Genomic DNA, 23,663 nt, shown 5'->3' with positions numbered 1-23,663 from the left:
ACCCGCGAACCCCGGGCTGCCACAGCGGAGTACACGCACTTAACCGCTTGCGCCACTGGGCTGGCCCCACCGTGTACTTAAATTTTATAGACTTGGCTCTATTTTAATTTTTTTCATTACATAAAAGACTTTTTTTAAACCAGACACAACTTAATGTGATATAGCTTAAAATGTGCCGCTATAAATGAATTACCCTTAAGGCACCACCTAACATTCGAATAAAAATAAATCTATTTCCAGGGTGGCTGTTCAAAATTCATGTCATCTAAATTTCTGTTTGCTTGGTGAATCCACTGAGGCATGTGAGGATTCACCCACTCAGAGTGACTCCACTGAGGCAAAGAGAACAAAGCACGTATACAAAAATTTTAAATCTGGAATCTAAACTGTTAACACTAGTTACCCCAAGCCTAGGACTGAAGGGAGGTGAGGGCGTGGGGGGGGTGGGGGGGGCAGTGACCAGAACTTAAGAAGCTTTCATGTCAATAACCTGAGAGAACCATGTCTAAAAAGTGGGAAGTTTCTTCAATAAAGCAACCAGAGTAACACTTTCGTGGTCGAAACTTTAAATTCTCAGTGAAATGCTCCACTAAAAGAACGCACTCTGGACTAAAACAAAATACTGTAGGAAAGGAACCTAGAGCTAGAAAAAAAAAAGTATGTGAACACATATTTGAGGAAGCTGAGTAGCAGGTAGAGAGCAGAAGAGAGAACAGAGACAATATATTGGGGAATAAAATATTCTGATGTTAGGAGCTTTCCATTTGACTTGTCCTCCATTCCCAACAGAATATCAAAATAACCATAGAAGTGATAGAAAGGAGAGAAATGAAAAGAGGATTAGCACCTTGAAAATTGTGTGGTACATGGTAGATGCTCAGTAGTTGCTGAATAACTGTTGAGTCAATGAATGAATGAATGAGAAGAAGCAGATAGAAGACAATTTTATAAATGCAATCCTTCTTGATGGGGGCATAGATTCATCGTAAGCGCCTGCAAGATAAGGTTTAACTTTTGAACTTCTCCGTCTTTGATGAAATAAGCTTCAAACAGATTAATTGTTGTGTGCCCTCCAAATCCTTGGCTTCCCTGTCCCACTACTTTGTTTTCACCACCAGGAGAACAAAAGCACAGGGAAGATTCAGAAAAATTATTCCTGGTTGGTTGATTTTGCTGCTAAATGAGAAAGTTGAAAAGTTCAAGCTAATTTCAGCCTTCCTACATCTTCTCTCCTACATGCTCTTGTCTAAGGGATGGTTTGGGACTAAGCTCTTTCCTTTAAAGGAACTCACCCCAGCTCAGAGATCAACCCATCACCAAATACCTAGAAGCAGTAGGTTGAGCCAACCTGAGGAATGAGCTGAATCATACAGGAAACCAGGACATTTATGGACTACTTGCCCATGGTGCCATATATCCGGAAGACCCTCAAACATGGTAAAAGCCCCTTCTTGTGAAGCACCTATTTGGGGATTACCTTCACAGTATGTAAATCACATGTTCCACATATAATGATTTAAGAAGACTCTCTCCAGAGAGAAAGCTCATTATCCACCTACCCTCACTTGCCCAACTACAAGCCTTAACAATGGAGAGGCATCACAGCATGGTGATTAAGAATAAGGACTCCGGAACAAACTGCTTGAATTGTGTCCTTGGGAAAATTAATATGGGCATTATATGTAATTGTCTTGACATGAGTACAGCCATGTTTGGCCGCTCCATTGACCTACAGCCACCAGCACAAAAAAGAAATACAGGGCTGCTTTCTGTGTGGTGGGAACTGGCCTTTTCCCGGGAACTGGCCTTTCTCCCACGGAGAGAGTTGCAAGTTGTAACATTTCAAGGCTCTTGGAGCGTCGTGGCCCGGAATGGACTGGCCATCTGTGCCGGGCTAGGACGATAACCAAAGAGAACAATGCACGTACGCAACTACTGGGCTGGGCCGTTAGCCAGGGGGCTCAGTGCACGTACGCCACTGATAACCATTTGTGCATGGGAACACTAAATGCTTGCTCTGCAAACTCTGTAATTGCTTACTCTGAAAATTACTGATGGTATAAAAACTGCTGGAAACTGAGACCGGGTGAGAGTTCCACCTAGAGAGAGTTCCACCTGTGGAAGGGACACCTTGCCCAGGACGTGTGATCCTTGCCCAGCCGCGTCGATTGACAGAGCTCTCCCGGCAGTGGGGCGTGGATGTTGTGAGTAACTGATTTGATGTGAAGTAATTGATTTGATATGAAGTAATTGATTTGATGTGTTCTCTTTTCGGTTAACCTGGTGTTTCTCTTTCTGGTTGATTTGTGTCATTTCTCTTCAGCCGATGTGGGTATTTTCCCTTTCCAGTCGGGCTGATGTTTTTTCCCTCTTAATATTTGACCTATTTGGATCTGTTTGCAGACTGTCACCTTTACTATCCTCTATATAATAAAATATACCTTCAGTCCATTTGTTTGGAGTGGAAAGTGTCTTTTACGTCTCCGATCGAATCCCCGAACCTCTCATAACAGTAATATAGAGTTAATAGCATCAAAATCACAGGCTTGTATTACACATGATAATTATTATCTTCTGTAAGATTACATAAGAATTCATATAAATTACTGATAACAGAGCATGGCACATAGTACATGCTCCACAAATGTCAGCTCTTACGAGAATGGGTTTAACGTTCCCTAGTAACTACTTACTGACAAAATCCAACTATCATTTTCCTTACTGGCTGGTACCCTTATAATTTCATCAATCAAAAGGAAAGATAACCAAGAGTCAGTGATTCAGGAATCTAAAAATTGGCCAGCAACTCTGGGGGTTCTTCTAGTTGGAACAGAATCAGTAATAGGAAGAGTCTCTTTTAATTATTCTGCTCAACGGTCAGGGCAGGTCCACCCCCACTCCCCTGGGGTCCCTGAAGGCTCATCATAAGCTCACTCCATTCCTCTGCAGAACACTTGTTGACTTGCCAAACAGTACCGGGTTTAGGATTGCTATGTTGTATCAAAAGAGTTTAATCTCTTCAAATCCGCTCCAGAAGTGATTTTTAAGTCATTTGTTTAGGGAAACATCAACGATATTGGAAACAAGATGGTTTTGGCATCAGAAGACCCAGGTTCAAGATTCTGCTTCTCCACTTACAAGCTGTGTGACTTTAGAGAAGTCACTGACCCTCAGCTCTGAAATGAAAAAGATAATAACACCTGCCCTACATTTTAGTGGCAGGGGCCATAAGACTCCTGGATAACAAGGACGAAAAGGTCTCATCAGATCTTTCAAGTGAAAGAACTGGGAAGCCATAAAGACATAGCCAATTTCAGCTACTATTATTATCATATTGCTTCCAAAATTCCCATAATGGGGAGCGAGACGGGAAAAAAGAAATTAACCAAGTCTATCTATGGACATCCCTCATGCCCCTAGCTGTAGCCCTTAGACTTAGTCCTGCCCTTGCAGTATAAGCAACGTAACTGCTCTGATTAGCTTCCCCTGTGTGGACACTGACTATTAGCCAGACACCAACAGCACTGAGGGGGTTATCGAGGGGGCCACTTAGGGAATGGCCACCAAAACAAAAAGTTGGATCTTTAATAGGTTAAGAGTCTCTGAACTCCCCAGTTGGTTTGGGGTTTGAGCTCTTTTCATAAAAACATGAAAATGCCAAACGATTTCAGACCCATGGTATTTTTAGCCCATATGCTGTTTCTGATTCTGATACCAAAGACACTGGCAGGATGTTCTGATAACTGTTCTCAAGGTTGAAGTATCCATCTAAATCAAGTTAACCCCATTCTATAAGTTCACTGCAGAACCAAGAAACCTTTCTAGAATCCTCTTTCATTTCAGCTGGCAGGGTAAGACACCCTTCTGGCACCTGCCCAATGGTGCTCTTCGTCCACTTTGGACAATGAAGTAGATAATCTGCCAAGGAGAGCTTCGGTCTCATGACTCTCCCTACTACTCCTGCCACATCCAAAAAAGAAAGAAAAAGTCTATATCATCTCAGGTCACACCTGAGGGCTGCAGAACTCTCTCCACATAAAGCTGGGAAGGAAAGAGCTGCCCTGTTATCGCAAACCAAGCAGGAAGTTGGTCATGTCAGAATCCATCCAGAGGCCCCAGTGGAGAAGGTCCACTGATTCAATGCATGCCTCTTTCTTTTTTTCTTACCTTTTCTTTGGCCCTTAGTTGGTCAAACATCTCCTGAATCTCATGTTTCCAGTCATCCTGCAGGCAGTGGAAGGAGTCCTTGGGCATTTCAAAGAAACCAGACTCCTCTATGGTAGTTAGCTGGTCCAGGATATTCGTGAAAGATGGTCGTGAATGGGGGTCGGGGTTCCAGCAATCTGCACAGAACATGTGAGTAGACAAAAAGCGTGAACGAACAGAGGCAAACGTAATACTTAAGATGCTACGTGACCTCATTTGCCAGAAAACTACTTCTCATTTCTCCTTCCAGAAACAGAGATTGGGAATTAGGTAACCCCAAACAGGGCACAGAAAGTAAAGCAAGCTGCCCAACATCCCAATCATAAAGAGTGAAATTGGAAATAAAAATGCAGTAGCGCTGCACCCATCCAATTCTACTGTTGACCTAGCATAAGGCAATCAAGTCCAGAGAGTTTTCTTGTGTGAAGTATGAAAACCACAATTCTTCACGTTACAACATCACTCTAGTCCTGACAATGGGCAGCTACACACTGGGCCTCAACTTCCCATAAACCATGAGCTACCCTTCCCCCACTCAATGGGCTGATGAGAAGGCAAGGATAAAAAGCACCGGAGTTGGTGGCCGGCCCCGTGGCGTAGCGGTTAAGCGTGCGCGCTCCGCTGCTGGCGGCCCAGGTTCGGATCCTAGGCTTGCACTGACGCACCGCTTGTCAGGTCATGCTGTGGTGGCGTCCCATATAAAGTAGAGGAAGATGGGCATGGATGTTAGCCCAGGGCCAGTCTTCCTCAGCAAAAAGAGGAGGATTGGCATGGATCTTAGCTCAGGGCTGATCTTCCTCACAAATAAAAAAAAAAAAAAAAGCACTGAAGTGGGAGTCGGGAGAAGTGAATTCTATCTACTTTCAGATCAGCCATTAACTAATGGAGTGGCCACCTGTCCACTTAACCTCTCTCAGCTTTGGATTTCTCACTTACAAAACTACAGGGTTTGACTAGATGACTTTTAGAGTTCCCTTCTTCTCAGATGTTCTTTGTTTCTATATGTAAGATGCTCAGAGGTCTTGAAATAAAAGCTGCTATACCTTGTTATTTCGTATTAAATAATAATGTACTGAAGTACTGGAGAGCAGGCATTAGTTATTAAGTCCTACAGTCACTGTAGATGGGCAGAAGGGACATCTGTGACATCACTGTAGCACGGTGCTGACATCACCTTGAAGTAGCTCTTCCAACCGCCCATAGGATTCCTCCTTGAGTGACTAATACTTCTTTAGTAACTGATCGTGCAGAATTTGCCAGAATCTATCAAGTGCTGATAGGAAGGTAAACTGTCTCCAGCTTTGTTCCGGACAGGTTTCACTTACCTTCCATGAGTTTGGCAAAAGGTTCTGGGCACGTAGAAGGAATGGGAAGGGCGAGCTTGTTCATGGCCACTCCATAAGCGACTGCTAAGCCATCGATTCCTCGGAAGGGCATCTCCCCAGTCAGGAGCTCCCACAGCAGCACGCCATAGCTAAGCGGAGAAGAAGACAGAAGCCACAGGATAAACCACGGGTGCAACTTCACTAGAATAGCTCATGAGGCTTTGCTGAGCATTGTCTCCAACATGTGGGGAGACTAACAAAGCAGACGCACTAATCATATAAAAGGGAGACCATAAGGCCTACTGGCTAAAAGCAAAAACTCTGGAGTTAGCACGCTTGGTTTCAAAGTCTTCTTCCTCAAAATCCTCATCTGTTAAGTACAAATAACACTAGCCATCTCACGAAGCTGTCATGAAAGTAAATGAGCTACTCTAAAGCAGTGCTCAATGGCCACAGCTATAGTGTTGTTGTTGTTATTGTTAACGTAATAAAGTCGAGAAGAGACAACCTCTCAGGAATAATTTTTTTCTATTTTAAGAGAACTTCAGCTTTCGTCACAGATCTACTTTTTTAGCTTTAGAAAAGCAGAGAGCTGACTACCCAAAACAAACAGATTTTGCTCCTATAAAAGATTTCTTTAAATGCCCACTAGGCTGAATAGATTCCTGCCCCCATCAGTGTGAGTGAGCCCTTAGCAGAGACGCGTGCCTAATTCAAAGGGAGAAGTTTCACAAGGGTGGCCTGCACTGGGTGAGGAGAGCGGTGTGTCAGCTGTGAGCGCTTCAGAGTTCCCTCCCTGCCTTTCAAGTCCACACGAAGAACTTTTCACACGTCCCGTGAGTCAGAGGATGGGGAGTACAAAGCTTAGGGGAATCTATGAATTCACAATCAGAACCAGGCAAAATCACCTAATGTTCAATCTTTCCAGGAATAAGTCAGGATGAGAAACCATAAGGCCATGAACAGTTGGAAAAGCAGCTCTCATATTTTCAACAGAAACCTCAAATTTTTTGTAATACTTATCAGTAGTTTACAATCAACAAAAACTCATATTAATTTAAAAACAATAATAAAGCCAGTATCTATTTTATCATGACACGTTGTACGTGCAGGTTGCTAAGACATTTGCAAACATCGTCTTGAATCTCTACAACAAACCTGCAAATAAGTATTATCATCATTTTGCAGATGAGGAAAGCAAGTTTTAGATAGGTTTAGCAGCATGTATTAAGGGCATACATGGAGTAAGTCATGATGGACCCTGGACCAAAGCCCAATTCTTCCTCTCTAGAATACCCTTCTACCATTTCTCTGCTTGATAAACTGTAATTGTCTTTCAAGATCTGTTTCAAATGCATCACCATTTCTGCATTCATTTTAAACACCTACTAAAGATTTACTATGCATTGGGATACAGCATAGATTCAGATCTTATCCACAAAGAGATTAGTGAGAGGAATAGAAAATAATCAATTAGAATACAGAGACATGAGTCACAACAGAGATACCATGAGGGCACAAAGGAGAGTCACCTAATCCAGACCAGGATGGGGGCAGAAGAGAGCTAAACCTGGACTGCCAAGTGAAGGAAGAGCCAGTGCTCCAGAGACAGGGATCAGCATGTAGAAAGGCATGGGCTTGCCTTCAAAGAATCCCAATGGCCTGGCAGGGCTCCAAAGAAGAGCAACGTGCAAACTCATGTGCCAGGGCATCTGGGAGGATTCCTAAAGATGGGCCCTGAGAATGGCCTGGCCAGTCTCCTTGGATAATGGCTTTACCCCAGTGAGCCCTCCAAATACTATTACGTTTTTTATGTATCTTGACAGAAAAGAAGTCTGGTAGACAGTTGCAGGTCTTATCTTGTCTAGACAAGGAGTTGGATTGTACTCTGAGGCTGAGGGGAACAATGCTGGACACTTTAGGAAGCCTTCCCTGACACCCCCAGGTGTTAGTCAGCCCTTGTTTGGGCTGCCACGTGTTGTAGTTGTTTGTTTACCAGCCTATGTGGCTCCTAAAGGGCAGGGATAGTAGTTTTTAACCTTTGCATCCTCCGGGCCTTGCCCAGGCTCTGGGACATAGTAGCCTTTCATATAGAGAGTGAGCTGGTGGGTGGGTGTGGGAATGAGTGCACAGCCAGATGATCTTGCAGGCTGCACTGGCTCCCTAGAGTAGGCCCTGAATACCATCAAGAACGGCACTATTACACTTCCTGTCAAACCTTTATTGTGACTCATCCAGACAGTGGTCACGCTGGGCAGCTTCTACCAAGGGATCTCTCAGAACTCACAGCACTGCTGACTAGATTCCTAGGTGAGAGTGACTCTCATCTTCAGTTGCCTGCTTTTGGCATTACTGCCCACCTCCACCCTGGGAAACAAAAGCCCAAGGTCCCAAAGAAGCCCTTCCTTCCCTCCAGGTAAAGATGATTGGTGTCCCAGCCCTAACTACTTGGAAAGACAGTGGAGTGTTTCAAAGATCCAAACATGTGTCCTGTTTGTGTCCTCACATCCCCTCTCTGATGGTTTTCACACTGAGTACTAGGTGACCCATGGAGACGTCTCAGGCCACCTGGAAGAGGGAGGAGCCAGACACCCTACCCTCCCAGCTTCAATGAGGGCAGCTCTGCTCTCATCCGGCTTGTTTCTTTGTTCATTCTGCACTCCATTCCGTTCCATCTGAAGGGCTCTATAACTAGGAGAAATGGGAGAACTGCTGCTCAAGTGGGGAGAGAACTGCTGCTCAAGAAAGATGCAGATGGACTTGAGTTAAATGCCTGCATGACCACTTATAGCCATGTGACCTTGCGAAAGGAAGTTCACCTCTCCACATCTGTTTCCTCAACTGAACAAGCAAGACAGCAATCCCTACCTCACACAAGAGTTGCAAGGAATAAATAACAACTACTCCTCATCCAGGAACTACCACCTATGGCTAGTAAACACTGTGTGTTTCCCCTGGGAAAGTGTCTGGTGAGATTTAGGGAGAGCCCACAGCGTCCTGTGAGAGCCCTACCGAGGGACACCAGCATTCAGGGAAGAAGCCTTTCTGGGGATGACTGCATCAGTTACAGTTTTCCCCTGCCAATGTTCCTCTTTATTTTTGTAACAGCAGGTGAGTGATACAAACAAAGTCTTGGCATTCCTTTGGCAGGAAGAGAGTCCGAGAAGGGAACTGGGGAAATACACATGAGATGGGTCTGAGCCCCAGGGAAAGTGGAGCAGTACAAGTCCACGTGATTTACCTCAGGTTTTACTTTGTGGCCCTCCGAGGGTTGAGAGACGATCAAGAGGTCCTTCCAAGACCCTTTCAAGCAGCCTGGAAGCACCAGCTCAGCTAAAACTCTGCCTTGGTGTCCCTCTCCCAACAGGGAAACACCAGCTCCTACAGTGCTGCCAGTGATTTCCCAAGAGGCCTCAGAGCCTAACCCCAAACCCTCAGGAATGCAACCCGTGTCAATGATTAACCACCTCTAGAGGTGTCGTAATTCCTTCCAGCGTTTAGTAGGGTCAGAGGTAGGGGAGGGGTGTTTTATGTTTTTCAAAGTAAGGAAGAGCATCAGAGCGGAAAGTAAACCTTCCCAACCAAAGGCACAGCAATTCCACACCTGAGCTGGACCAGGACCTTTTCTTATTAACCTACATTGTCTCTAAGATGCACGCTCTGAAAGGAAAGGGTGTCCCTTGAATAAGCTCCTGCACTTGGTAATTGGCTGTAACCCCACATGCCAGGAGCCACACTGACTTTAATAATCTTTGGCAAAGACAAGTGAACGACCATATGCGAAAGCACTTTGTAAATTGTAAAGTAACATACAATTCTTCTTCTTGTAGTTAACCAGACCTCGTTCAAATGATGATATATTTATTAACATACACATGTAATATATACATTAATATAATTATTAATGTAAATATTTATTGATGTGGTAATATGCTCATGCTATACTATATTCAAAAAGCAGCTTACAAAACAGAATAATCCCATTTTAAGGGATGGGTAGATGAGCATGTGAACAGGAATAAATGCACCAAAATATCAATACAGGTTATCTTTACAAGTGGGCTATGGGTGATTTTCTTTTTCCTTTTTCTTTTTCTTTTTTTTTTTGATTATCGATATTTTTCTAATTTTTTTCTATAGTGAACATGTTTTACTTCTGTAATATTAAAAACTGAAAATGACTGGGGTTAGCCCGGTGGCATAGTGGTTAAGTTTGGTGCACTCTGCTTCAGCTGCCCAGATTTGCAAGTTAGGATCCCGTTCATCAAGCCATGCTGTGGTGGCGTCCCACATACAAAATAGAGGAAGACTGGCACAGATGTTAGCTCAGGGCCAATCTTCCTCACCAAAACAACAACAACAACAAAAAACTTTAACTGATTAACGAAATGTCTCCACTACATCCCACACAAAACAGGAAAGAAGTCATTGTAGGATGACGGCTCTCCCTGCACAGCACAACCAAAGGGAAAGATTTTGTCAATTACTCTTCTTGAGGTGGTCCAAATTCTAAGCAAATTGGGAAACTTACTTGAGGATCTGGGCCATTATCATCTTACCCTCCATCACAGCATGTGGAGGAGGCCCAGAGAACTACATTCAAAGAGCAGTAAGACAAACTCAGCTGGCCCTGGGCATCTGGCAACAGCAGAAGTCCAGAGGCCCAGATGAGTTCCAGGAGGGGAGGGGGGTTGGACTCAGGCTCAGCCCAGTACCTGGCACAGAGTAAGCATTCAACAAACATTTCTTGAACCAGTAAATTAATTACAAGTCAATTTGGGGACCAGCTTTGTCCCGAGTTCGTAGGCATGCTCCAGCCCTCTCTGGGATATCCTGCTGGGTCCCAGGCATGACGGGGCCAATCATCCTGGAAGAAGCTGCCCAAAGGGCGGGAACAAGAATATACAGAAGGTGACATGGCTGCAAGCACAGAGTTTCAAGAGACACATATCCAGTTGTAACCACAGCTTTACCTCCACCACCTGCGTGAACTTGGGCACCTGACTTACATCATCTAAGCCTCGGTTATCTTATCTGTAAAATGGAAATGATAATATCTACTTTGGGGGATTCTTGTAAGGAACAAATGAGATAAAGGATATACAGCATTCAGCATAGAGCCTGGCCCTTAAGCATCTGTAGGTGGTACATACTGTTACCACTGTATGTGTGTTGTACAAATAGCAATGGGCACACGTTTTCCTCTGGTAGAAGGTGTGAGATCACTTGGAGCCATCTAGATGAGTAGGTTTGAGGGGGCGGGATTAAAGGCCCATATAATGGGTTCCATAAATTGTGTCCTAGAAGGAAATGCTACAGCAAGGAAGCTAAGAAAGCTGGGAGGGAGCAGGGTGAATTATGTTTTCAAACTACGTTCATCACCCAAGCTGAGTCAGGAGGCTTAAACCCCAGGAACAATTCTAAACTAGAGACCCACCGACAGAGCAGGCCATGTGATAGTTTCCAAGACACTTCATCCAAAGTGCTGCTGATTTGAAGTTTACCTCCAAACTATTCCCTTCAGACAGTAGAATAACTTCATCAGATGCCTCTCACAGAAGAGGTTCCTGAAGCCCTCTTTCAGGACCTGTGGTCGAAGGGTAAGACCTGGACGTCAGCCTTGGAACAAGGATGCTTTGGGTAAAAGTTGAAAGGTCCTGCCTTGTTCCTTCCATGATGGACACACCCTTGCAATGGCCTTGCTCTTCCTTGTCTGCCATTTCTGTCACCATGACAGAGAAGACTCTAAGTTAGGCATTTGGGCTTTCCTTTCCCACTAAGAATGTGCCTGGATACTGCAGGCAACTCTGTCCAAATCAATGCAGCAGCAGAAACCTTTAGTGTGTGACCATAAAACCTGAAAGATTTCAAAGCCAGGCTGGGAGAAGAGGCTAGCAGGAATATAGGAAGTAGGAAATAATCATGTTACTGAGACATCATGGTTTCCCACAAAGAAAGGTAAGATAAAGTTGAGTGTGGCAAGTGGCTGATTGTCCCCCCAAATACATTCTGCCCTTCTTCCATAGTAAGAGTTTTCGCTAGGCACACAGTTGCCCAGCTAACGCCTTTATTTGTCTGCCACCCTTGGAGCCAGGTGTGCCCAAATAACCTAGAGTAATGGGGTGCACAGAGGAAATGTGTACAACTTCTGGGTCGTCTCCAAATTAAAGACAAGCTGCTTGCCATAGATAAGCTCTCTCTCCCCATTCCCGCAGACTATAATGCAGAAGTAACAGTCACTCACATGTAATCATTCAGATAAGAACAATGCACTGAGGGATCCTGAAAGAACGTGGGTTCCTGAATGATCTCACAGGACACAGCTGCCCCATCAGCCTGGACTGGCTGGACTACTCCTTGAAAAAGAAATACACTTCTACCACATCTGTAGGTCTCTTTGAAATAGCAGCTTAGCTTAATTAACATATTAGCTAATCTCATTAGCCTATGGTCAAGCAATTAAAGTGTTAGGTTGAAGCATATGAAATTGCTGTTTTTGTAGGTCAACAACAGTTGACTATCAGTATACAGCTTAATCTAATGAGATCTGGTCAGATATTTTAAGGAAAGAAAAACTCATAATAGCCACTTCACCTTGTAATTAATGTGTGGGAAATAAGATTCAATATACAGAAGCTATAAAACATCATTGAAAGAAACTGAAGGAGGCCTACATAAATGTTCACGGATTGGAAAGCTTCATGTTAAGATGGCAATACTCTCCAAAATGATGTACAGATTTAACACAATCCCCATCAAAATCCCAGCTATTTTGCAGAAATTGACAAAATGATCCTAAAATTCATATGGAAATGCAAAGGGCCCAAAATGGCCAAATAATCTTGAAAAAGAAGAACAAAGTTGGAGGACTCGCACTTAATTTCAAAACTTACTATAAAGCTACAGTAATTAAAACAGGGTACTACTGGCATATGGATAGACACATAGATCAATGGAGTAGAATTGAAAGTCCAGAAATAAACCCTTACATTTACAGTAAACTACTTTTTGCCAAGGGTGACAAGACAATTCAGTGAAGAAAGAATGGCCTTTTCAACAAATGGTGCTGGGACAACTAGATAGCCACATGCAAAAGAATGAGGTTGGTCCCCTACCTCACATCACATACAAAAATCAAGTCAAAATGGAACAGAGACCTAAATGTAAGAGTTAAGATTATAGAACTCTTAGAACAAAACATAGGTATAAGTCTTCATGACCTTGGATTAGGCACTGGTTTCTTAGATATGACACCAAAAGCAGGCAATCAAAGAAAAAATAAATTGGACTTCATAAAAATTAAAAATGTTTGTCTTTCAAAGGACACCATCAAGAAAGTGAAAAGAAAACCCACATAATGGGAGAAAATATTTGCAAATCATATATCTAATAAGGGATTTGTAACCAGAATATATTAAGAACTCTTTCAATGTAAAAATAAAAGGACATATAACCGAATTTTTCAAATGGCAAAGGATTTGAATAGACATTTATCCAGAGAAGATATACAAATGGTCAATAAGCACATGAAAAGATGCTTAACATAATTAATCATTAGGGAAACACAAATCAAAACCACAATGAGATACCACTTATTATCTACTAGGATGGCTATAATCAAAAAGACAGACAATAACAAGTGTTGAGGGGATGTGGAGAAATTGGAACCCTCATACATTGCTAATGGGAATGTAAAATGGTACAGCCATGGTAAAAAACAGTTTGGCAGCTCCTCAAGAAGTTAAACACAGGGGCCAGCCGGGTGACATAGTGGTTAAGTTCACGCGCTCCACTTCAGCGGCCCAGGGTTTGCAGGATCGGATCCTGGGTGTGGACCCAAACAGCGCTTATCAAGCCCTGCTGTGGTAGGCATCTGACATATAAAGTAGAGGAAGATAGGCACGGATGTTAGCCCAGGGCCAATCTTCCTCAGCAAAAAGAGGAGGATTGGCAATGGATATTAGCTCAGAGCTAATCTTCCTCACCCAAAAAAAAAAAAAAAAAAGTTAAACATAGAATTACCATATGACTCAGCAATTCCACTCCTAGGTATGCACCCAAGAGGACTGAACACGTATGTTCACACAAAAGCTTGTACAAAAATGTCCATAGCAGCATTATTCATAACAGCCAAAAAGTGGAAACAACACAAATGTCCATCAACTGATGAATGCCTAAACAAATTGTGGTATATCCATACAATGGAATATTATTCAGCTATAAAAAGGAATAGAGTACTGATACGTGCTACAACATGCATGAACCTTGAAAATATTATACTAAATGAAAGAAACCAGTCACAAAAGACCACCTACTGTAAGATTCCACTTGTATGAAATGTCCAGAGTAAGCAAATCCATAGAGACAGAAAGTAAATTAGTGGTTACCAGGGGCTAGGGATAGGGGAAATTGGGAAATGACTGCAAAAAGATATCGAGTCTTTTTGGGTGATAAAAATATTCTGGAAATAGACAGCGATTGCAGTGGGTTGAACAGTGGCCCTAAAAAGATATGCCCATGTCCTAATACCCAGAATCCTTATTTGGAACAGAATTCTCCCTCCAGAATCTGGAGGGAGTGTGGCCTTGCTGACACTGATTTCAGACTTCTGGCCTCCAGACTATAAATTTCTACTGTTTTAAGCTACCAGGTTTGTGGTAATTTGTTACAGCAGCCCCAGGAAACTAATAACAATGGTGATTGGTGTAAAATTTTGTAAATTTACTAAAAACCATTAACTTATACATTTTAAAGGGTAAACTTTATGGTATGTGAATAATATCTCAATAAAGTTGTTATTTAAAATACACACACACATACAAGCTCATTTTACAACACATCAGGAAGTAACGACTTCATAGACTAAAGTACATGATAATCTATCGTCCTTTCTTTTGTAAACCAAGGTGATGCTACCATCTCACAGCCATGAGGATGTGAGATACACTCTGTAGAGGCTCATCCTCCCATCAGACAGGACAGGATTTTTAGATCCATGTCCTTGCGACCTCTTGGGCTGACATTTACTAGAGGGATGGTTGGTCTAGTCTGTGACTCTGCAGTTCTGGGGGCATCTTGGGACCCATCTTTACCCAACATCAATTCTATGCAACCTCAATTCTCCAAGTCCTGAAGTACGTGTGCAGCCAAAATAGACCTGGGGAACACTGACCCTGCACCTCCGGACCTTACCTCCACACGTCACTGCCTTTAGAAAACATGGAGGCACGAATGACTTCAGGTGCCATCCAAGCATATGTCCCTGCCGCGCTCATCTTGGTGGTTCGGTGCCATTCCCGAGCCAGGCCAAAATCAGTGATCTTCAGAATCTTGTTGCTCAGGTCTCCATTCTCCACCTTCTGGAGGATCAATACTGGGCAAGGAAAGGAATACAGAAGAAACCAGAGAGTCTGCATTAATCACAGGGAAACCTCCAAATACCGAGCCCTCCGGCCATCCTCTCGTCCTCTCCTGCAGGCTCCATCGTGCGGCTACCATGGCTTGTAGGAGCTATCGTTCTTAAACACCTGCGATGCATAAATTTTTGCACCAAGTATTTTATTGGCATTATCTTTAACCCTCCCAACAACTTTACGAGGTAGATACTATTGCCATCTCTGTTTTACAGATGAGGAAACTGAGATGCAGCACTGTTACATAAATTTTCAAGGCCATGCAACCAATAAGCCAGGACTGAAACCCAGGCAGCCAGACTCGCGAGCCTTCTCCGTTACCTGTATATCACATGGTCCATTCACACCCTAGGAAAGAAGAGCTGTGAGGTCACAGCTAATCCTTCTGAGCAACAGACACTTGGGCTTCCCATCTGCCAGGGCACCCCTGGGCTATAACCACTCTCAAACCACAAGGAATGGAGGTGCCTGTTGGATTTTCAAGGTTTCAGATAGTGTCTGGACAGTTTCCACGAACCTCTCCAAGTTACTTTATTTAAGCTCTTAAGAAAGCACGTCTTTTGGGCACAGAGATTTCCCCTTAATCCAGGAACTCACCCCCAGCCTTTGAGAACTGGCTGACAAGTAGGAGAGGTCAGAGGGCACACACACATTCACACCCACGATGTTCTCTGTGAACATGGCCCAGGAAGGAGGAACTAGGGCACTGAACTAGTTATACTCTGGGCTCTGTCTCCTACGTTCCAACGCCAAAGCACTTCAGCATGGGAGCCATCCTGTCTCTCCCAGGACAGCAGCTGAGGCAGCCACCTCACCCACGTGCTGGTGCCAGCGGTAACTGTGCCCTCGTGGGAGCCTATCTCCCTAAAAAGAGCAAAAATGCAAATTGACTGAAGTGCTGTAAGCTAAGTCAAGGAACTCTGCCTCAGCGGGCAGCTGGTGAGCTCCCTGGATTTGCGGAAGCCAAGCCTCCACGCTCACAAGTGCGAAGGTTCCAAAGGCCCTGTGCAAACACAACCTCTTATGGGCCAGACGCTGAGCCACCTGGAATTCAGAGCTCGGTACACACGATTTCAGGAAGGAAGAAAGATTCTCTCTGCCGTTCAAGTCCAAATGGGGAGGGAAAGGGGGGGATTTTAGAGGAAGAGCCTTAGGCAGGTCCCTCAAGTCACACAACTGTACTTTCCTTTTCCTGCCTCCCCAACCCCCCATAAATGTCCACTGAATTGTTACATATTGAAAGGACAAGGGCCAGAGATTTCTATGTCCTAAGTGCTTCTGAGAAAATCAGCAGTAAAGAGGGATTACAAGCAGCTATAGGGCTGGGAGCACAAAATAAAACAGTGCTAGCCCCTCCCTACATCTAATGGACTAAGTCTCCTTCCTCCATACCCTCTCCCCGACTCCCCTGACACACACTCCCACGCCGAGCTTCCAGCACCCCGAATGGGTCCAGGCCTCTGAATGCTTGGGCAGACTGGAAAAAAAAAACATTCTCCATCTTGGGTCTAATAACAAAAATGTTTCTAGATTCTTCTGTGCCTCTCTCCTCGGGCAGAGATAGACATATGCACTCAGATTGCTGAGCAAGTGACATTAAAGAAACCAACCGTTCCTTCTACAGTGGTGGCCACCAGCTCCCGATCATTTCTCTCTGGGCCGCCCTTAAACTGGAGATTCGGAGTGAACCCTTCTCCTTACACATCCAGTGGGGTTCAGTCCTGTCACTCCAGACCCCAGACGGCTGGGACAGGGTACGGCAGGGGGAGGATAACAGTTTCATGATACTGTATGGATCCAGCTGAGCTTCCTCAGATTCTATGCTGGAAAGGGAAGTGGAGAGGTTTAGATTCTGTTACAGGAAATAGATTTTTAGAAACTGAATGGCATACTGAAGATGATCTTTTATTTTTTTTTAAACACTTATTTTTTTTTAATTTAATTTATTTATTTATTTTCCCCCAAAGCCCCAGTAGATAGTTGTATGTCACAGCTGCACATCCTTCTAGTTGCTGTTATGTGGGACGCGGCCTCAGCATGGCCGGAGAAGCAGTGCGTCGGTGCGCGCCGGGGATCCGAACCCGGGCCGCCAGCAGCGGAGCGCGCGCACTTAACCACTAATCCACGGCGCCGGCCCTTTTTTTTTTTTTTTTTTTAAGATTTTATTTATTTATTTATTTTCCCCCCAAAGCCCCAGTAGATAGTTGTATGTCATAGCTGCACATCCTTCTAGTTGATGTATGTGGGACGCGGCCTCAGCATGGCCGGAAAAGCGGTGCGTCGGTGTGCACCCAGGATCCGAACCCGGGCCGCCAGCAGCGGAGCGCGCGCACTTAACCGCTAAGCCATGGGGCCGGCCCGAAGATGATCTTTTAAAACAGATTAGTCTGTCAGATGGCTTAAAAGGAATGGCAGAATGATGAAGATGGGGCAAGAATCAGCCCAGGGACAGTTGGTCTGAATTGAAACGCCTTCAGATAGTGCAGGTCCGGCCCAGGTCCACCTAACCCCACTGCTCCCTGCTGCCTTACATCCAGCTGACTTCAAACATTTATCTCAACAGGTTGGGCCCTGAAGGCATCTGAGTCAGAAATCCCTGGTCTGGGGGTCCTGCCCTCTGCAAACAGGAGCAGCTGTAATCAGAAGCCAGCTAGCCATCCTGGCAGATGATTACAGCCAATGCTTCTCAATAATGGTGCCCTGAAATACTGGTATCTACCAAGCATCTGTTACTATTAATAATTAAAGCAACAAAGTATGTGAAAGCTTTACCTTTTTTGTAGATTTTTTTATTGAGATAAAATTCACATAACATAAAATTAACCACATTAAAGTGAACAATTCAGTAGTACTTACTACATTCACAATGTTGTACAACCACCACCTCTATCTAGTTTCAAAATATTTTCATCATCCCTATAAGGAAATCCAGTACCCACTAAGCAATTATTCCTCATTCTCCCCTCCTCCCAGCCCCTGCTAACCACCAATCTGCTTTCTATCTCTGTCACTTGACCTATTCTGGATAGTTCATATAAATGGAATCATACAATGAGACACATCTGGTTCTTTTACTTAGCACAGTGTTTTCAAGGTTCATCCACATTATAGCTTGTACCAGTACTTCATTCCTTTTTATGGCTGAATAATATTCCATTGTATGTATATACTACAATCTGTTTACCCATCTGTCCATTGAAAGACATTTGGGGGGCCGGCCCGGTGGCGCAAGTGGTTAAGTGTGCGTGCTTCGCTGCGGCGGCTGCCGGTTCGGATCCCGGGCGTGCACCAACGCACTGCTTGGCAAGCCATGCTGTGGTGGCGTCCCATATAAAGTAGAGGAAGATGGGCACGGATGTTAGCCCAGGGCCGGTCTTCCTCAGCAAAAAAAGCCGAGGATTGGCAGATGTTAGCACAGGGCTGATCTCCTCACAAAAAGAAAAAAAAAAAAAAAAGAGAGTTTATAATTACTTTAGGGCCGGCCCCGTGGCTTAACGGTTAAGTGCTTGTGCTCCGCTGCTGGTGACCAGGGTTCGGATCCCGGGCGTGCACCGACGCACCGCTTCTCCGGCCATGCTGAGGCCATGTCCCACATACAGCAACTAGAAGGATGTGCAGCTATGACATACAACTATCTACTGGGGCTTTGGGTGAAAAAAAAATAAATAAAATCTTTAAAAAAAAACAGACATTTGGGTTGTTTCCACCTTTTGATTATTGTGAATAGTGATGCTATGAACACGTGTGTACATATACTTGTTTGAGTACCTGTTTTCAATTCTTTTGGGTGTACACCTAGGAGTGGAATAGCTAGCTTATATGGTAATTCTATGTTTAACTTTTTGAGGAATTGCCAAACTGTTTTCCACAGCAGCTGAACCATTTTACATTCCCATTAGCAGTGTATGAGGGTTCGAATTTCTCCATATACTCGCCACACTTATTTTCCTTTTTCTTCTTTTTATTATAGCCATCGTAGTGGATGTGAAATGGTATCTCATTGTGGTTTTGATTTGCATTTCCCTCATGACTAATGATGCTGAGCATCTTTTTGTGTGCTTGTTGGCCATTTGTATATCTTCTGTGGATAAACGGCTATTTGTTGTTTGCCTTTTTGTTATTGAGCTATCAGAGTTCTTTATATATCCTGAATACTAGACCCTTATCAAATATATGATTTGCAAATATTTTTTCCCTTTCTGTGGGCAGTCTTTTTACTTACTTGATAATGTCCTTTGACGCACAAAAGTTCTTAATTTAGATGAGGTCCGCTTTATCTAATTTTTCTTTTGTTGCTCATGCTTTTGGTGTAATATCAAAGAATCCATTGCCAAGTCCAAGTTCATGAAGATTTACCTCTGTTTTCTTCGAGTTCTATGGTTTTAGCTCTTATATTTAGGTCCCTGATCCATTCTTAGTTAATTTTTGCATATCATATGAGATAGGGGTCCATCATCATTCTTTTGCATGTGGATATCCAATTGTCCCAGCACCCTTTGTTAAAGAGGAAAGCTTGACTTTTTAAAACAGAGTGGAGCACAGTTCTCTCCCAACATGGTTTCCCGGGTAGGAAAGAAAGGTTACAGTCATAGCAGCTTACTTATCTGTACCACTGCAGTGAGCCCATTCTAAGCTTCGACCATTGACCAACAGCTGCAGCAAAAGCAATAGGGAATTATTGTGCTTTACTTCCTGGAAAACTTAAGAATGTTTTATCAAAATCTGGTGAAGTCCCTGAAAGCGTATTGTGTAAACCTCACTTCTCATGTGTAGGGCAGTGGAACAAATGCTGAGAACAACTAACAAGTCCGGATAGGAGGAACAGAGAGGAAAAGATGCATTTGAACTATTAATCTAGTGATTAACCAGAAACAGGGGCTGATGGAGGAGGCAGAGGTCTCCAGCCTTACAGACACGGGTAACGAGTAGAACGGTGGCGCCCCAGATTGAGAAGTTGAGAGACAAAGCCCATTTGAGAAAGCCAAGTTCAGTTTGGGACATAATGGGGTTTAGGGTGACACTAAGTTTAGGCTTGAGAATTTCCATGTGACTCCGGATAAGTTTCATGAACTCTGCACCTCTATTCCCGTGTCTGTAAAATGAGGATAAAGATTAATAGAGATTAATAAAGATGATATAGTAATGAAGCACCTAGCAGAGAGCCCGGCACATAAATAGGCACTCGGGACACCACACCTATTATTATTACTAAGTGTCTTGTACGTAAGTGGAAACCATGGACTCAGCACTCAAGGTATCGAGGAGGGAAGCCTGGCAGTCCCTGACACATAATAACCATGCAATAAATTTTGGCTGTATAAATAAATGGAATGGTTGATTAATTAACAATGACAGCTACCCATTATTGATCACTTACTACGTAGTGACATGATGCTCTTTACATGATATATGTAAAGAGCTTTACATACATCAACTTAGTTAATCCTTAAATCAACCCTATGAAGTAGGCATAATTATTTTCTCCACGCTGAGACAAACACAGAAAGGTTAAGTTAGCGAGGGACGGAGATGGGATGTGAAGCCAGATCTTTCTTTGCATGCTGTGCCATCCAGAGGACAGAAAGGAATCCTATGCATCTTTAAGGCTAAATTTCAATTTCTGCCTGATCCCTAAAACTGTGATTCATTAACTAGCCTTCACTGCTCTTCCTTTTCCTGAGTTATTCCTTCAGCACTCAAATCCAATACCATAAAATTTTATATACTTCTTTTAATCATTCCCAACCACTGTATGAATGTGTGCTTCTTCACTTCCTCTGTGATGTGACAGAATAGGACTCCTAGAGGGCAAAAACCACATTCTCTTTCTTCTGGAACCCACGCTGTGCCCCTTCCAGGAACCAAGCAGAGGACCAGGCTCTCTGAAGGAAGTGACCCCTCGCTGGTCACTTCTTTCACTGAAGGAGTATCTGTGCATCTTCTCAGACCATTCACTTCCCCATCCGATTGTTGCCGAGTGCTGGGGAGCATCCTCCCCAATGCTATCCATCCCTGAGGCACTCAGGGGGGCCGGCAGGATAATGGACTGGAGAAGGAGGAACACCTCAGCCAGGGTTCACTAGTGACTAACACACCCAGCTGGTGCCAGGTGGGGTGGGAGGACGCAAGGAAAGACAAGCCGGAGACTCTGCCCTTAAGGGCCTTCCAGGTGCTCTATGGAAAAATACTCGACAAGATGGAACATCAGGTCAAGACAAAGCGTGCATCAATAGGGCCCACATTTTGCTACAATCAATAAGATAATCACAGTTTTCTATACCTCAGTAACCCAAGGACATTATTCTTGATTATTTCCAGATCAGGACACCACCTATATACCATTTATTTAATGTGTTTCTTGAAATTGACTTTTAAAAAATTACTTGAAGAAATTTTATATCATTATTATAAATGCAAAAAACAGATATTCTTCTAATACTAGGTACTAACTCGTACAAATAAATAAAATGAAAACAAAAATAAATGTTATTACATTTCCATAGATCCTGCTACTGGTCAAAGTCAGAACCTAAGGCCTGCTGTCTCTGTTAAAAAGGAAAGATGAGAGGTGTACAGAGGAATAAAGGCAGACCAGCACCAAAATGAATCTTGATCCACCATGAATATGAAGAGGTTGAATGACTTTCCATGAGATTCAATGGTACTGAATACAGATCACCTAAAGGGCCTCAAGGTCTTCCCCTGCTAGGAAATCAGAAGGAGAAATGGGGGGCCGGCCCAGTGGCGCAAGCGGTTAAGTGTGCATGCTCCGCTACAGCGGCCCGGGGTTCGCCGGTTCGGATACCGGGCGTGCACAGACGCACCGCTTGGCAAGCCATGCTGTGGCGGAGTCCCATATAAAGTGGAGGAAGATGGGCATGGATGTTAGCCCAGGGCCAGTCTTCCTCAGCAAAACAGAGGAGGATTGGCAGATGTTAGCACAGGGGGGATCTCCTCACAAAAAAAAAAAAAAAAAAAAAAAAAAGAAGGAGAAATGAGTCAGGTGGGGTGGCCACAAAGGGCTCCGTGAGTCTGACCTTAATACCTTTTAGCTGGAGGCCAGGCTCTCAAAACTTGGCATAACTGAGGAGACTCTCCCATTAGGTCCTAATGGTAAATTTAGCTTTGGTTGATGATTTATCATTCTGAGATGTCTTATTTATTATTCATCACCATTAGCACAAGGGGCTCCAATTTGCTAAATGCTCACCTTGGCACCAGGGCTCCCACCCCCAGGGCTTCATCTGGTTCAAATGATTCAGCATCATCTCTCCCAGGTTGAGCAACTGGTCTAACTCTGTTCTGAGGGTTGTGTTTTGCTTGGTTTAGTCTTCCTTTTTAAGGTTATTGTCAAATGTATATACACATAGAAGAGTGTATAAAACATGTTTGTATGGTTAAAAGAAAATAAGATGAAAACCCCTATAATCCCATCCAGTCGCTTAGAAGCTCCATGTGTCCCTCCCTGTCACATCCCTTTCCCTCTCCCCAGACATATCAATCTTGACTTCTGTTAGGCATTCCTTTACTTCTCTTTATGATTTTACCACATATGTATACATCCCTAAATAAGATATTGTTTAGTTTTGAAAAAGTGAGTGACAAGCACAAATGTGGTCGTGTGTACTAGTTTTCTAGGGCTGCCAAGGCAAACTAACACAAACTTGGTGGTTGAAAACAGCAGAAATTTATTCTCTCACAGTTCTGGAGGCTAGAAGTCCAAAATCAGGGTGTCAGCAGGGCCATGCTCCCATCAAAGGCTCTAGGGAAGAATCCTTCATTGCGTCTTCTAGCTTCTGGTGGCTGCCAGCAATCCTTGGCATTCCTTGGCTTAGGGTAGCATAACTCCAATCTCTTCATTCGGCCATCTGCCCTCTGTGTGTCTATCTCTGTCTTCACACGGTATTCTCATCTCTGTGAATGAATCTCTGTGTGTCTGTGTCCAAATTCCCTCTTCTTATAAAGGTACCAGTCATTGGATTAGGGCCAATCCTCATCCGGCATGACCTCATCTTCACTTGATTACATCTACAAAGACCCTTTTTCCAAATAAGATCACAATCACAGGTTAGGACTTCAACATATGAAGCCTCCCTGAAGGAAACAAGCTAAACACAGTGTCTGGTCATGGTTCCAGAGAAATGACAAGAGCCTTTTCTGGGAAAGCCAGTAAGCAAGATCATATACGAGCGCTAGAAAAACTGGATAGGTGACCACAGTGGCAACATCTGACAGCTGGGAGGGGAGGTGCAGATACTAGACATCCATCGGAAATATGGTAGGGGGAGTGGGCTCCTCGGTATTTTCTGTTTCTAAATTCACTTTAGACTACCTTTGGTTCTCAGAGGTGGGCAAAGAAAACACTTGTCTATCCAATTAGCAGGGCAAGGAGGGGTGAGCAGGAGCTGCATCAGCACACGAGCAAGACAGCCAAGTACAGATAAGATCTGGACCAGACTTCCCCACGTAGTCAGTCCTCGGGTGAAAGAGATGGAACACCGGCAGCAGGTGAGCTGGTGATGACAGCCTGAGTCACACTGCCACATGTAAACTGCCCATCTCCTACATCAGGTGCACAGCCGTTCTCCTGGGATCTCCCTTCACAGTCCTCAGGGGTTTTCCTTCATCTCTCTCCTGTGCTAATTCCTGTGTCCTGTATCCCACATTCTCTCTTTGCCGGTTTCTTCTCTTGCTTTGGCGGTATGCATTCTCTAGTAGC

At 43.9% G+C, this 23,663-nt stretch overlaps 1 protein-coding gene across 4 annotated transcripts in view; it reads right to left on the bottom strand.

The window, feature by feature from the left end:
* The window catches only part of MAP3K9 (mitogen-activated protein kinase kinase kinase 9), a 79,412-nt gene that overhangs the window by 19,121 nt on the left and 36,628 nt on the right, over positions 1–23,663 (bottom strand). For all 4 annotated transcript variants that reach the window (XM_014784350.2, XM_087448304.1, XM_004426304.3 and 1 more), the window contains exons 3-5: positions 14,724–14,904; positions 5,532–5,680; positions 4,168–4,343 (exon numbers count right to left, since the gene is read on the bottom strand). In XM_014784350.2, coding sequence (XP_014639836.1) covers positions 4,168–4,343; positions 5,532–5,680; positions 14,724–14,904 — 506 coding nt within the window. The remainder of the gene's footprint in view (positions 1–4,167; positions 4,344–5,531; positions 5,681–14,723; positions 14,905–23,663) is intronic.

This window comes from Ceratotherium simum, chromosome 24 (genome assembly GCF_057802395.1).
Source record: "Ceratotherium simum simum isolate JZ-2026a chromosome 24, ASM5780239v1, whole genome shotgun sequence".
In the NCBI taxonomy this organism is placed as follows: Eukaryota; Metazoa; Chordata; class Mammalia; order Perissodactyla; family Rhinocerotidae; genus Ceratotherium; species Ceratotherium simum.
This window is presented reverse-complemented; position numbering and strand designations above follow the sequence as displayed.